General features: G+C 40.9%; 1 protein-coding gene across 2 annotated transcripts in view; it reads left to right on the plus strand.

Annotated features, from left to right (window-relative positions):
• The window catches only part of UVSSA (UV stimulated scaffold protein A), a 49,504-nt gene that overhangs the window by 17,772 nt on the left and 15,251 nt on the right, over positions 1-16,481 (plus strand). For both annotated transcript variants that reach the window (XM_033148401.1, XM_033148402.1), the window contains one exon: positions 5,780-5,882. In XM_033148401.1, coding sequence (XP_033004292.1) covers positions 5,780-5,882 — 103 coding nt within the window. The remainder of the gene's footprint in view (positions 1-5,779; positions 5,883-16,481) is intronic.

A 16,481-nucleotide genomic window follows, 5' to 3' on the forward strand; every position in this document is an offset into this window, starting at 1 on the left:
GGTGGCTGCCAAGTGTGTGCTTTCGGTGGAGAGAGTCAGAACTGGAGTGCTGAGCTGGCTGAAGTACAGTGAGTTAGCAGAGGGAAACTGAAGCCCTATGAGTGTTTGTTGGCACAAACCTGCTGCTCAGGGGTGGAATCCTAGGCATAGGGTTTTTTTTCTGGCTACACGGTACAGGATTTTGCATCAATAAGCAGATTTTTATGGAAAGAAAGGGAACTTGATACTGCAGACTGAAATAGTAACGTAGCTTTGTTCATTACTACCTCCTTTTACATGCCTCTTTTAAGCACTTTGCTTACTTACAAATGAAGAAAAATGTGACTTGTTTAAAAATGATACAAGAACGAATCTTTTCCTATCTAGGAGCTGAGGCTTAATTTCTCATAGTTAGCTAAGCAGTTAAATATTTTTTAAGAGGAAATATGAATTTAATAAATTCCTCAGTGAATTCAAGGGTGCAGACAATAAGCATAATATTTTATGAAAATGACCCTCATATTTAAAACCTGGCATTATATGTTATGCATTGTAGCACCAAGTCCACATCTACCTTTTAGAAAATTAAAACACATAAATTCTGTTTAGTGTTTGATATGCACTGCACTAGCTGAAAGCTATAATGGCCCTAAAACCTTGGGTTGCTTTTCACCTTTCATAAATTCCTGGGTAGATTCTATACAAAAAATAATTTTCAGCTCCGTGGCTCATTGTTATTCAAACGTGATTGATTGTCGTCATTTACTCAGTGAGGAAGTTAAGTGCTCCTGTCATTTCCAAAGAGTATAATTGGGACGTTTCACAGGTCAGTGCTAGTGACAGGTTTCCCTTTTGATTAGTGTTGGACTGATAACAAAAATTACAGTTTCCTATGATTAATGCTTCCTATAGTGCCTAAATGCACTGCTCACGGATTGTGCCTAAACAAAGTGACTTTGCATCTTATTATTTCTCTTCTCAGCAGAGCTCTGCGAGGGTCTCAAAGTTTGGGAACCTGCAAGTGTGCAGCAGTGTTGACCTCTCTGGTTTCCGATCAGGTTCTTGCACTAGGAATTTGACTGAGGCCTCCTTAGCCGTAAAATGCTTTCTCAGCCTGGCTTCTGTGTGTGTCCATGTAAAATAAAATCTGGTGACGTCTTTGGAAATGTTGTGTTGGCTTTTTCACATTGCCCACTGATTACAGAACAGGCGACCTTAAAAAAAGACATTTGCCGTATTCCCCATAACCATGCACAATTTAAATTATTTGCATTCTGTCATACATGGATGCTTTGCTTGTCAGTGGTGCCTAATAAAGGAGAATTTGACTGTTTTTGCTTTTGGTTTGAAAGGATTTTTTATACTTCTGAGTTAAAACTTTTCCTACGAAATATATATATGTTTTTAAAATCCTATAAAAGAATTATGTCCCTCAGAGTTCTATTTTCTAATTTATTTGCCAGAAGCTGTTACCTCTCGATATATATTCTTCTCAGCTAGTTTGGAAAAAGTAATGTACTCAGCACTGGAGTTTAATGTCGACCCTATAATTAAAACAAAATTAAAAAAAAATTCCTTCCAGTAGCACCTTAGAGACCAACTAAGTTTGTTCTTGGTATGAGCTTTCGTGTGCATGCACAATTCTTCAGATACACACGAAAGCTCATACCAAGAACAAACTTAGTTGGTCTCTAAGGTGCTACTGGAAGGGATTTTTTATTTTATGTTGTTTTGACTATGGCAGACCAACACGGCTACCTACCTGTAACTGACCCTGTAATTAGTTAAACTAGGAGAAACTTTGATAACTGTTATAGGTGAATTGCCTTTCTGTCATCACCAGGTAAAAGTTAAAATGTTTAAAAGAGAGCAGGAAAGAACGCCTTCTGAATCTAGTGTTAAAACGCGCCTTACTTTTTGTCTTAAGTTACTGTTATATAAAAGTCTCCAGACATCCTCTTCCCATAAACCTTCATCTCTCTCACTAAAAAAACCGTATGTTTTGTAAAAGTGTGGGTGGTCGTTTGTTCATGAGTAACACAGCAGCTCAGGGGCTTGATCCAGTGTAGGAAATGAAAGGGGTGTGTTTGTGTGTGTGTGTGTGTGTGTGTGTGTGTAAGTGTGTAAGAAAGTCTGTTTCTGCTTGCACAATTAGACACATTCCTATACTGGACAGTTGGAATATGACAGATAGCTGTCTGGAAAAGTATGTACCGGTAACTGCACCACAGTCTTTGCAGAGAGACTAGTCACAATCAATTACTACCATTTATTAGATATGGAAGTAAAGAGTCCTCTACAACTGTAAGCCAAGTCTACAAAGGCATATTTGTGCCTCAGAGCAAGGGCTTAAGCTTCCATGTGCAATTTCTAGCTTTCCTTGTATGCTGTAAGTCAAATAAACATAACTGAACACTGTTTGTTGTTTATATTGTCAGAATTTTGGTTGTTTTTTTAAAAAAAATGGGGAGGGAGAGGATAAAAGTGGTAACTCGAGCTTTGGTATAGACTTGGAAACCTACTGGGAGCAAATGCATATCAAATAATTATGAAATAACAGGCCCTTATCAACAGCCCAGCAGCAACAATCGGAACCAACTGTTGTTCCTGAATATTCTTCAAGGGAAGTGCAAACATAGACTAGGTATCGTAGTTGAGCCTCAGTGGTCTCAGCAGTGGGAAATCGCGTCTTCCTCTTGCAATTTAAGGACTAACAGTTGGCATGAATGTTAGCCTGAGAGTTTAGCAGCATACTCTTTTAGTGGGGGGGGGGGAGCAAAAGAGAAGGCAGGTTTCAAACAACAGCAAAAGTTTGAGCAAGTCATGGGTGGAGGGACACAAAGGAGCTATGAAGGATGTGGAATTAGGTGAAGTGTAGAGGGAGAGGTGGGGACTTGGCAGAGGGCGGGAGGCTGCCCCTAGTTTTATATATTTTTTAATCTGCATAATTCCTAAACTTGCATATTGCTTAGAATTCTCTGGGTTAGAGACTTAAAAGGCACTACTGTATAGTTCTATCTATTTTTGCACTGGATGTTTCCCAGTGAGACACAGTGAGTTCACAAAGTGATAACTAGTTGATATAAGATTTACCTATCAGCTGCGTTTTTTTCCAATTCAGTTTAATCAATGTACAATAAGCCTCTTGTATATATTCTTCCTGCAAGACTGTACTATGGTGGTTGGGAATTCTTAAGGAGTTACTTTAGGCCTGTTGCCACTGGGGGTGAGAGACTGTAGAAAGCAGAATGACTTGCTTTCATTTTTAAAATTGCTTAAGTTTTATTTATATGCGTTTTACTTTTTTTTACTTTTACAGGTAAAGTAGTAAGGAAAGGCATACAGTTAGTATTTTCCTTAATAGCTCAGTAAAAAAATAAAGCTTACTGCCACTTTCCAGTTTCTGCCCCAGCAGCAAAATCACCTAATTATATTAACAGGGTTTTAAAATGTTATAAAATATAATTTATTTTAATGATAATAATTTAATTTAGTGTGTTAACTTTTGGTTTTTATACCTCTCTGTTATAAAATGACTTTAAATGTGGTGCACTGCCAGTATTTAAGTTCTTCTCCTTCATCACAAGAAAGTCAAGGCTGCAATCTTGTACCCACTTACCTGAGAGTGAGCTCCATTAAACACAAAGGGACTTACTTTTGAGTAAAAATGTATAGAGTTGAACTTTAAGTTAACTATACAGTAAATTCTTAATGAGTTCCTGGACTTTAGTTCCTGCACAGCAGGAGGCATGCCTATGCCTCTTTGGAAAGCTTTCACATTTTGTATTTGCACTTATTGTGTAATATGTGAGTATCTGAAGAAGTGTGCATGCACACAAAAGCTTATACCCAGAACAAATTTAGTTGGTCTCTAAGGTGCTACGCAGGTCGCGCTGTGGGTTAAACAACAGAGCCTAGGGCTTGCCGATCAGAAGGTCGGCGGTTTGAATCCCCGCGACGGGGTGAGCTCCCGTTGCTCGGTACCTGCTCCTGCCAACCTAGCAGTTCAAAAGCATGAAGTGCAAGTAGATAAATAGGTACCGCTCCAGCGGAAAGGTAAACAGCATTTCCGTGTGCTGCTCTGTCACGCCCCCAGAACATGCACCAGCCCCCCCCCCTGCTTCCCACCCCCAGTGCCAGAGCATGAAGCTCCGCCACTGGACAGATAACAAGGTTTCCTGGTGCATCTGGCTGCCATTGTACAAAGCAAGATGCTAGAGCAGATGGACCTTTGGCTTGATCCAATTAGGTTGCTCTTATATTCAAAGGGAGTCTCCCCCCACCCCATATAAGATGAGAGCCAGTGTGGTGTAGTGGTTAAGAGCTGTAGACTCGTAATCTCGTGAACCGGGTTCGCGTCCCCACTCCTCCACATGCAGCTGCTGGGTGACCTTGGGCTAGTCACACTTCTCTGAAGTCTCTCAGCCCCACCACTCACCTCACAGAGTGTTTGTTGTGGGGGAGGAAGGGAAAGGAGAATATGAGCCGCTTTGAGACTCCTTTGGGTAGTGATAAAGCGGAATATCAAATCCAACTTCTTATTGTTGTTGTTGTTGTTTCTGGTTTCTTGAGTCCATTTTTTTACGAACCTGTGAATACATCTCATTGCCTCAAGAAGCCAAGCAAACTCCACTGTCCACAAGCAGCAAGATTTTTGGCATACTATACAACTAGCAGAAAGATAAAACATTTTTAGAATATCATAATAATAAAACCTTAAATGTTTTAAAATCAACCCTCTCTATTCTACACACTTCTCATTTTTATCACTTTTCTTAGAAGCCCAATACAAACTTAAGAGGCAAAGTCTAACTCTGACCAGATTATACTTAGCCAAACTCTTAAACTTTGCTTGCCCAGAATACTCGAAATCACTTCCTATTCTCACACCTCAAACTTTCTCCCCATTTATTATATTGCTTTTCTGTTAACAGTTTTGTATACACTTTTATATTGCTTTTCTGTGGCGTGATACCCAAAACCTTTAGGATAAATAAAGCCGTACTATATTAATTACAAATGTACATAGTTTTCTCTGACCTGGCTGACAGATGTGCTGGGCCTGGGCAAACTACAGAGATTCCATGTGCCGAAAACAGAGATAGAAATTGCACAAAAGGGGGGGGGGGAAACAGCAGCTCTGCAGGAATCGGGGTTTCCTATCGCCTGATATTGAAACAGCTCACTTGTCAATCACAACTTTGACTTCTCTCATTGGCTAAGGGGCAGCCAAGCCAATTTACCTGCCTTCTTCCTCACTTTATTTCTAGGAGGTCAATAGGTGGACTTTTTTAAAAATGAAAGCTCAGAGTCTGAGACTCCTTGCAGGCATGCGTCCTGGTGCAGTTATTAAGTAATTTTTTTGTAGTTAAAGATGTAATGGGAGTACACTGGAGTAAAATGTTGCTTGTAAATTATTTCCTAAGGCTGCTTTTGCAAGGTAGGTGCACGAAGCCCCACACAATCTAGTTGATGGTTCAAGCTTTGTTTATGTTATATCGCTTATTGAGGAAACCCAGTTCCTGACAAAACATGAAGCGGGAGTAAAGATCATGGGTAAGTAGGAGGGAAGATTTCATCTCCTTCCAGAAGAAGGCAGTAAATACTGTACTTGAAATGTTGTTTTTAACAGTGCTTTGTATGTCCCAACATACAGTGTTCTTAACACTGAAAATAAAATGGGATGGCAGATCTTCAGAGGTGCCTGTTGTAGCTGAAGCATTTATGCGAGGGATATTCTCATGGGGTGTCCGCTGGGTGTTTTCCGTGTTTCTTCAGTGCTTCTGACTTTTCTTCATAGATGAAGGCAACAGATGACAGTGACGAGGAGGACGAGTTTGTAGACGTGCCTGAGAAGGAGGGCTACGAGCCCTACATTCCAGACCACCTTCGTAATGAATACGGTGAGTTTGCTCAGCTGTGAAAAGCTTCATCACCGCATGTTACCACTGCGCTAAAGCAAATAAACAGCCATTACAAGGTAATAAAGCGATCAGTGGTGTGGGTAATCTTTCCGACTGCTGTGAGGAAATCAGTACATAGATAGGGGGAGCAAGACCGACTTTACAAAAACAGAAATCCTCTAGGAGTCAACTTTGGTCGGGGCAGGAGGCTTATTCTATTCACTCATATTTCACTGTAGCTTTGAACCAGGAATTGCAGCGTACGTACGTGTGTGCACCTGTGTGTGTGTGTCCATGCACAAGATAATTGTTTACTCAGGTGCACAGAACAGGATACGACCATCTGATCGAGCAGTGTAGAATTTGTATTACGCTACTTGTTGCAGGTCATGGCACTTAACAGAGCCAGTTTTTCAGGGGACCAATAAATCAGGGTGTCCATACAAAATCTCATACAAAGGTTGAGAAGAAAAATATTCTTCTGGCTTTTATTTTAAACCTTCAGCCTCATTTTTTTTAAAGTCACATGCATTTTAGAGCATATATCCCTCAATGTGTAAGGCCACTGTTTGTGTTTATTCCCCAGTTATTCGTAATCTGCTTTCTCATGGATCTGTGGGTTTTCAAAGCATCTCAGCTTTCGATATATCACAGAGGAAGAAGATGTGTTAATCTGGGAAAAGTTAGAGCTTTGGGTGCTGAGAGCGGTTTTGGTTCATATTTTAGAATACCATGGGACTTGCTGGAACAGTGCTATGATTTACTGAAACAACTTCTTCCAGTAACTAGTTTTTTTTCCAGGGATGTTGGTAACATAACTGCAGAAAGGACAAACTGCTGCTGCTCAGAATGTCACTATGAAATGTTGCAATCTTTGACTGTTTGTCATCTAAGCATCTTATTCAGAGCAATCTTGAGGCTGGTCATGCATAAGCAAGCCATGTTTTGTCAAATCTTTAATATGCCAGAGTTTGGCACCACATTTGCCCAGATTATTTGGCTCAGGAAAATCTCTAGATGTAGTAGCCCCCCCCCCCAAAACCCAAGGAGTTAATTATCACACCCCAATGTGAAATGTGAGTTAATACAGCTTCTTTGGCTCTCATGCATGTCTTCAGATTCCAGTCAGAATGGAATTACCATTAAGACGTGCATGTTTATTAATGATCCTTAAAATTCTATATACTTGATTCTTTATCTGTCTAAAATTAACTACCAAAATAACCTTAACTCCTCTTGTCTTTATTCCAACTATATGGTCTCAAAAAGCTTCTTAGTGACCTGAGTTCTATTAATCACATGCAATTCAATTTTTGTGACTGCGGTTTTAGAACAGTAAAAATGATAAATTCAGTTTAAATTTGCTACTGGTTCCAAAGCCTAGCAGGCTCTCTCTGCTCTCTGGAATGTTTGCTACTCTTCTTTGTAAAATTTCAATCTTCCTTATTGTTCTCCTGTGGAATCTTCAGAGCACATTTTTGTGCATATTTACTCAGAAGTAAGTCCCACTGTATTCAGTGATGCTTACTTCCAGGTAAGTGTGTATAGGATTGGAGGTAAACTCCAATACTCTTGTGCTGATAAGTGTTCATATTTAATATGTGGATATCAGCTGCATAAACAACTTTTAAATGCTTTCTTGCCTTTGCTTCCAACCAGCTGATTGATCAATGAATCACATTTAAATAAGTATACACACTGATATTTTTTCAATTAAGGTTTGTTTTGAAGATTCTAGAAAAAAATTGAGATTTCTCTTAACACTGAAAACTTGGAGTGTATTGAGCAAAAGCTTGTTGGAATTAAAGGTGATATTTAATACTTAATCGGATAATATTCCCAATTACTTTGGATACAGACTTGAAGAAAAAGGCTGCTTTTAATTAATTTATTTTCTTTAATCAAATTTGGTACTGGTATGAGGAAGACAGCAATATGGCAGGCCCTTGAAGAGTCCATAATCTTTATTCTCAGCTTCACTGATTAATCTGAGGACATTTTTAAGGTGTGCTTAAGGCTTTCATTGATTGATGACACCAATTAATCAATTAAAGCCTGCAGCCCTAATTTAACAATGACATTTAGAGCTTTCTACCTCCATCACACTCATCAGCCCTTTCCTGTTCTTAGAGCTTAGTCAAGATTCTGGCTGACATCCCCTGTGCTTTATATCTAAGCTTAGAAACCCATTTGAAGAAATAGGGCTGTTTTCCAAGGGTGCGGTAACCAAAATAAGACTTGTATTCACTTATGTGTGCCGTTGTGCGCTGATTTATAACGAGTGGTTTATGCATTGAAGTGGCACATGCACACATACATGAAATCATTGTAGTCTTGTTTTTTGCACTTCTGTTGAAAGCTGTTCAGTAGAAACTGCTTTTGTAAACCACATAGAGGTTTCTTACAATCAAGCAGTGTATAAATTTTATGAAATAAATAAATAATGGATGTGTAGCTAGGCTATCCCTGTTCAGAAAAGATCGTAGGTGACTCACCAACCAAACCAGATGTAGGCACTCCTAGCCATTGAGATAACCTGGACTTCAAGTGACCGTGATTATTCCTAGAGTACTTTAAACTCCATCAAGTGGAGCATGGGTAGGCAAACTAAGGCCCGGGGGCCGGATCTGGCCCAATCACCTTCTAAATCCGGCTCGCGGACGGTCCGGGAATCAGCGTGTTTTTACATGAGTAGAATGTGTGCTTTTATTTAAAATGCGTCTCTGGGTTATTTGTGGGGCATAGGAATTCATTCCCCCCCCAAAAAAAAAAATAGTCCGGCCCCCCACAAGGTCTGAGGGACAGCGGACTCGCCCCCTGCTGAAAAAGTTTGCTAATCCATGAAGAGGAATAAAATCGCATCAAGAGCAGGCTCTACCACTGAGCTTGCCAGATGAAACAGTATCCCTCTCCTTCCCCTGCCCAACCGTGTTAATAATAATAGGAAACTTGATTTAAATCAGTGTTAGTCTTTGTTTCATTGTGATTTTTCAGTCAGTGAGTTCTGCTTCCTATCTAGATGGTTGATATGTTGATATATATATATAGCTTTTCAGTTACACCCTCCATCGAGATATTGAGTTTTCATTGGTATGGGTGTTGGAAATGCATTGCGCAAACTGACTGTTTTAATAAAGTTGCTGCCATCAAGCATTAATTAGGACCGAATGTGGTCATGCACAGCATTGCACACTGTGTATGTACATGAGAGTTACAAACAAGACATGTGACATGTACAATAAAGTATGTAATATTTTCTAAATGAATGAAATGTATTTATCACGGTCTTATGATCCATTCAGATTGGAACACATAATGCAAATCAACAACAACAACAACAACAACAAAGTAGGCATGGGGACCCTGCAGTTTATCCAAAGAAATTGAGCTCAATACACAGCTGTTTGCTCAGTAATATATAGGACCTTGTATGGTAAACAGTGCATAACCAAACCCTCATCTGCATACCCCAGTAAACTGATCAGAAGAAGGTGATGTCCCAAATTACAATAAAAGATAGAATATTAAAGTACATGTATTATGATTCCAAGGACTCTAGCATTGTATGACCACAGTCTATAATGAAACAGGATTTTACCCTTGATTAGAACATGGGATATTTTAAGAAAGAATGTGCTTAGGACTTCTTTAAGGGAACACAAATAAGAGGGAAACTAACTTAATTGGGCAGGGCTCCTGAGCCATGGGGAAACAAGTTCTATTAGCCAGGGAATATAGAGCCAGGGATGCGGGTGGCGCTGTGGTGTTAACCACTGAGCCTCTTGGGCTTGCCGATCGGAAGGTCGGCGGTTCGAATCCCCGCGACGGGGAGAGCTCCCGTTGCTCTGTCCCAGCTCCTACCCACCTAGCAGTTCGAAAGCACGCCAGTGCAAGTAGATAAATAGGTACCTCTCCGGCAGGAAGGTAAACAACGTTTCTGTGCGCTGCTCTGGTTTCATGAGAAGCGGCTTAGTCATGCTGGCCACATGACCCGGAAGCTGTATGCCGGCTCCCTTGGCCAGTAAAGCAAGATGAGCGCCGCAACCCGAGAGTCGTCCGCGACTGGACTTAACTGTCAGGGGTCCTTTACCTTTTTTTAGAGTTATTTGCTTAGTACGTTAAATCAGGGATGGCCCTCCATATCTGCTGGACTGAAGCTCCCGCCATCGCCACCCAGCATGCTCAGTGCTCAGGACTAATGGGAGTTGCAATCCAGGAGCAAATGGAGCACAGACAGGTTAGCCACCCCTGCTTGTTGCCCAAGTATTAGAAAAGACTCAAGATGAGATACCAAGTAGGCGAGTTTTATTTACAACTTAAACCATTAAAAAAAATTAATTAAAAATGGTTCGGCTCTTTGTGCAATCAGTGGGTGGGGGTTGTGTTAGTGTCTAAAGCCATCGGTTCACAATCCTTGTACTAACTAATCCTGATTCACACATGCACAAACCCACAGAGACCTTTACAATACTTTCTTGATGAGTCAGTGTTCAAATATGCGAAGTCAGAGTCTTAATTTAATGGACAAAATACAGTGGTGCCCCGCTAGACGAAAATAATTCGTCCCGCGAAAATTTTCGTCTAGCGGGGTTTTCGTCTTGCGGAGCGGCAATGGGAGCCGCGCTCCGCAAAACGGAAAAAAAAAGACGAAATTTTTTCGTCTTGCGAGGCAGCCCCATAGACTTTTTCGTCTAGCGGGGCAGCCTCCCGCTAGACGAATGCTTTCGTCTAGCGAGTTTTTCGTCTAGCGAAGCATTCGTCTAGCGGGGTACCACTGTATATGTTTTGGGTTAGTTATTTTTGCTTGGTACTGGGTCCCCCCCACTAAGGCAAAAAGTTACATAAATAGTTTTTAATATGTCAAAAAGTACATTCTAACTGCAAATTAAGGCAAGAATTGAGAGTTTGAATAGATATTATAATAAGGGGGGGAGAGAGAGTCGATTTGAGTTTCCATATGCAAGATAAAATGTAAATTTGTAAAAGAATTTAGGTGATTAGACAACTGAAGTGTGAAGACATAACCCATTAAGGGGTGTCATGCCAAATTAACATTACCAGGGTTTTTAATGACCTCTCATTTGTATAATCCTTATTTACACTTGCACCTGATCTCTCAGGATGGCAACCATTTTGCAGTATTGCAGATTGCTTGTTGTTTTGTATGCCTGTAGTCATATAAGCTGACACCCCAGTCTTCCTCTGTCTAGAATGCATACATAGGGTAAATGAACACTAAGAGTGATTTGACTTGTGAAAGAGTGGTTTTAAAGAGCATGCAGGCAACAGTTGTAGCAACAATAGATGGATATGTTCTCAGGCAAAAAAAAAACTGTTGTGTGTAACAAAATATGTACCTCTGCATGTAATGCAATATTGAATATGCAATAATAGATTGATAATTTTCCAGGGTGCAGAATATCACTTCTTCTTAATAGCAAACTCAGGTGGCAGGTGAAGGCAGAAATGGAACCAAAAAGGGACTACTGATGAGCAAGACGGAAAGGTCAGAATGCTCGGAGGAACTTCTAGGGTTGCAGAATAATAAACCTATGGGAGGGAAAGATGCATTGCAACATTTTCTTGCAGATCCCACTCCCTTACATGTGGTTCTCTTGGAATTGTAATTTCCAGCCTATTTGTCTTAATTAGACTGGCAAAAGTTTTTATTCTTTATACAGTGTCTTTAATCATACACAGTATACTTCTTTGTATAGCTACAAAACAATGTGATGTACATACATGGTTTTGTAGACATACAAAGGAGAACATATGATGAAGGACATTGTATAAAGAATAAAACTTCTGTCAAAGTAATTGAAACAAATAGGCTGGAAATGACAAGAGAACCACATATGGAGGGGGGGGGGATAATTCATTCAGGTGCTACTTGATAAATAATTTGGTGGACCAATTGTGTATCCAGAGTGCACTATCCATTAAACATGAATTGTTGCCAAAAAACTGTATGGAGCAGGACCCCATTGTCTCCACTTCAATGTCAATGCTGCACCTCTTTTACACTGGATTGGCATTTCCATCAAAGCTATTCAGTACAACCACCACATCTGTTTCCTGGTCAGTTACTTCTATTTCAGACACATTATGTGACAATAGGATTTTATGTCACAGTGTACGTCATTTTACACTTGCTTGCATTGAATTGCATATGCCATGTTACTTCCCATTCACCTTGTTTGGAGCCCCTCACAAACCCTTTTTGTTTTAACCACCCTGAACAAAGCTGCAAACTTGGGTGCCTTGGCACCTTTAACTAGATCATTTATGTAAAAGCACAAGTCCCAGTATGAATCCTGGAGGGCAGTGCTGGATTTACGTATAACCTAAACAAGCTATAGTGTAGGGCCCCACTCTCTTGGGGGCCCCAAAAAAATTTAAAGGAAAAAAACCTGGATGTACATTTCCAAAATATAAGATAAAAAACAAATTACTTTGATAAAATACCTATTTTGTTATGTACAAATGGCTTTAGATACCTAAAAAGGTAAAGGTAAAGGACCCCTGACAGTTAAGTCCAGTTGCGAACGACTCCTATTAGGTCCATAAATTACCATATAGCATATATTCAACACAAAAAACAGTGACAATTTGTTGTTGACAAAGGACAGCTGGACATATAAAGGGCCCCATTTCCTTCAGTAGCTTAGGGCCTCGTCAAACCTAAATCTGGCCCTGCTTGAGGAACTCAACTTTCTGCATCCCACCAATGGGAGACTTGTCCATTTATTCTTACTCTCTGTTTCCTGGTTCTTCACTGATTCACATGACTACTAAGTCTTATCCCATGACTACTAAGCTTATTCAGGAGTCTGGTGAAATATATGGTGATATATTTTGTCAAATGCTTTTTAAAAGTCCAAGTATACTTTATCGGCCAGATCACCTCTGTCTAACTGCTTCTTGACAAATACCTCAAATAGGTTAGTGAGACTGGAGCCATACTGGTTCTGCTTCAATAAGACTTGTTCTTCTATATGCTTAGTAATTCTACCTTTAAGAAGGCTTACCATGAATTATCCCAGAAGAAACTTTAAGCGTCCTGGTTGTAATTTCCAGGACCTCGCCAGTCACCAGATCCCTTTTTAAAATTGGTGTTACATTGGCCACTTTCCAGTCATTAATAGATTATGATTGTGGGCATCCATCTGTCTTGAGAGACAATGGAGTGCACCTCTGGGGGTGAAGGCAGACCACTGTGTTAGCAGCAGTGAAGTGGCCTCCCCAGGCCATAATAAGCCTGGGCATTGTGTATGGGGGTCCTGAGCTGTCAAGACAACAAGACACCCCCTCTGCCTCATTTATATGGTCCAAAATAAAGCAGAACAAGACATTTGGCACCAGCTTGGCTTCAGGAATTGCTGGAAGGAGGCATACAAAGTGCCATCCAACCCTCTTAGGGACTCCACTCCAGATTTGTGTAGGGTTTACTCCTTAGCCTTGCCTTCTCCTGAAGATATCGTGCAAGACAGCAGAGGTTAAAAAAGGTAAAGGTACCCCTGACGGCTAGGTCCAGTCGCTGACAACTCTGGGGCTGCGCGCTCATCTCACTCTATAGGCTGAGGGAGCCGGCGTTTGTCCGCAGACAGCTTCTGGGTCATGTGACCAGCATGACTAAGCTACTTCTAGAGAACCAGAGCAGCGCACGGAAACGCTGTTTACCTTCCCGCTGGAGCGGTCCCTATTTATCTACTTGTACTTTGATATGCTTTCAAACTGCTAGGTTGGCAGGAGCTGGGACCGAGCAACGGGAGCTCACCCCATCGCGGGGATTCAAACCGCCGACCTTTTGATCGGCAAGCCCTAAGCTCAGTGGTTTAGACCACAGCACCACCCGCGTTCCTCATAGCAGAGGTTTAGGGACACACTTTTCCTTCTCCATGATGGGCCACCTTCCCAGGTGGTCGCGCCCCATCTGCCCCTCGCTAGGAATGATTATTTCAGTGGATATAATACCACATAGTGTGTTCATGCATGCACATGCAAACAAGATTTTCCCAACAGAACATTTTTAGCCAAACTATTGCGGGAGCTGCAAGGAACGGTTACAGCGTGGAGTGCTTATGTTGAGAGCATCAGCCGGCCAGCCATGCCTTTTTGGAGAAGAAAGTCCACTCTGTTCCATTCCTCCTTTCCCTCACCAGACACTCAGCATCCTGTGGTCACCGCATACCCAGTCACTATGATACAGTGATTTGGGGGGGGGGGAGTGTGCTGGTGGCTGGTTTCCTCCTTCAGTTTTCTTCTTCCTATTTCCCCCTATTTCTGCAAGCATTATTATTATTAGTAGTAGTAGTAGTAGTAGTAGTAGTAATGCATTGGGACTTCCCTGAGCATAGTGATATCCCTTTCTCGCCTCAGTAGCCCTGTTTTGGTTACACAGTCATCAAAACTCAGCACCCAAATCGTTTAGGATAAATGGTAAAATGACAACAGTGGGCAAGAGCCAAAGAAAAATGTAACTAGCTTCATGGGAAGTATGAAAATCCGTTCCTGGTAAGGAGTGTGTGTGTGCGTGTGCGTGTATGTGCATACATGTTTATGTTAAAAGGGAAAAGGTAATAAAAATTATCTTCAGCACACACTTGCCCTTTGGCATGCCTGAAATAGTCATTTGTATGCCATGTTGTGTTGATAGACATGTATTTTGGATTAGCAAGGGCTATGTGCAGAACAGAATGAAGGAAAGGGAGCAAAACCTGTTCTTCAAATCTTTTTGTTCATATTATTTATATTCTACTTCGGTGGGTGTTTCCCCCCCCCCTTTTCAATTAAATATATACTGCTACCTACTTCTGATTCTCCTAAGTCCAAATGGCTGATGAAACCTGTTCTTTTACTTTCTCTGAATTTTCATTGAGGAGCTTTTATCTCCCCTTAATCCCACCATTTCTGTCAGGACACAATCTCTTTCTCAAATTTACATTTTAATTACAAGGCCAGCTGAACTAGCTAAAATCAATAATGTCAGCATTCAGCAGCCTAACTTTCAGCTGAAATCCCAGCCTCTCTATTTCCTACTATTGATTTATCTCTTTAACGCTGTCTACTTTATTGCTTCAGGCAAATAGGTGCCATTTGGTCAATTTAAACAACAACAAACACCACCAGGAGATTGGACTTTTAAAAAAATATCTTCCTAAAACCAAGTATTGCAATAAATTTGAACCAAGGTATTGTAGTAGTGATAATACAAAGGATATTTGAAAATGGAGGGGTTTAGATGGGGGATTAGCTTTAGCTATCGAGCTTTGTTCTGTTTCTGGTACAGACGTGCTTTCTGCCCCAAAATAGTATTTTTCTTTGAGTATTTATGTTTTTACTCCATGTAATCGAAATTAATTTGATGTCTAATTATTAGAATGAATTTGGCTTAATTTACTGGAAACAGTTGATCTTCAACTGACCGAGCCTCTACCCCTCCATTAGCTAAAATTTATCTAGTCCCCCACCCCCCCAAAAATATGAGACCTCCAAAGTTGCACTTACATGTAACTTGCTGGTCTTTGAAAGTCTTTCTGCAGCCCATTTGCCTTCCTCCCCATAGAGGCTTCTCTCATTGAAATTGACCTTAATGATGTCTAGGGGGAGGTGAGGTGGTGACCTGGCCCTTCAACTGAGGCCCTTAATACAAAGCCATCAGTCAAAGGGAAAGGAGGCTCCAAGCTCTAGAAGATCCAGTGATGACCTACTCATGAGTAGATCCCATATGTGGGACTGCAGTGTGTCCTGAACAGTAGCAGGTAGGGTTTTTTTTGGGGGGGGTCAATATTACCTGTAGATTAATCCTTGGAGAGAAAAGAGTTGCATGTCAAGTTCTCCCACCCTATCTCATGGCATAAACAACACTTTCAAACTTAGTAGAAGTTGGAAAGTTGGGAAAAAATGATAGTAGGTAGCAAAGAAGTGCCCATTGTTTTGAAGAGAGTTTTAACCTGCTACCAAAGCAACAAAAGAGATCTTGTTGTGGGCAGTCTCACTGTATGCAGTGAAACAAGGAATGGATAGAACAGGCATAAGCAAACTCAAGCCTCCAGATGTTTTGGGACTACAACTCCCATCATCCCTAGCTAACAGGACCAGTGGTCAGGGATGATGGGAGTTGTAGTCCCAAAACATCTGGAGGGCCGAATTTGCCTATGCCTGGGATAGAAAATCACAAAATGCTTAACCTACTAACAATAGCCAACATAATAGGGTGGCCATACCAGCTCCATAACTGGCAAAAGACAAAGTTCAGGACTCCTTGGGGCTGTCATTTGGCTTCCTTATTATTGGAGCTGCAATCACAGTGGCAAATACAGGTCTTGGAACAATAATTGTTGTTCCATCACTTTACAACAAGAGGGTTCTGTTAGGACCTTCTCCTGGGTTGGCTTCTTCCAAATCTCTTTCCATTCCTCTATAATGTCACAAGTTCTCAGATACGCTAGATCAGACACTGTATTTCTGAAAGAGTACAAAACTTTTTCTGCTGCTGATAGAGAGGGGAAAGTATTTGATTAGAGTCATTTGTTAATGTGGAGTCTAAATTGGGCAGTGGTGCTTTTTCTTGGACTTTCTAAAGAAATATGGGCACAA

Source organism: Lacerta agilis, chromosome 5 (assembly GCF_009819535.1).
Source record: "Lacerta agilis isolate rLacAgi1 chromosome 5, rLacAgi1.pri, whole genome shotgun sequence".
NCBI classification, from domain to species: Eukaryota; Metazoa; Chordata; class Lepidosauria; order Squamata; family Lacertidae; genus Lacerta; species Lacerta agilis.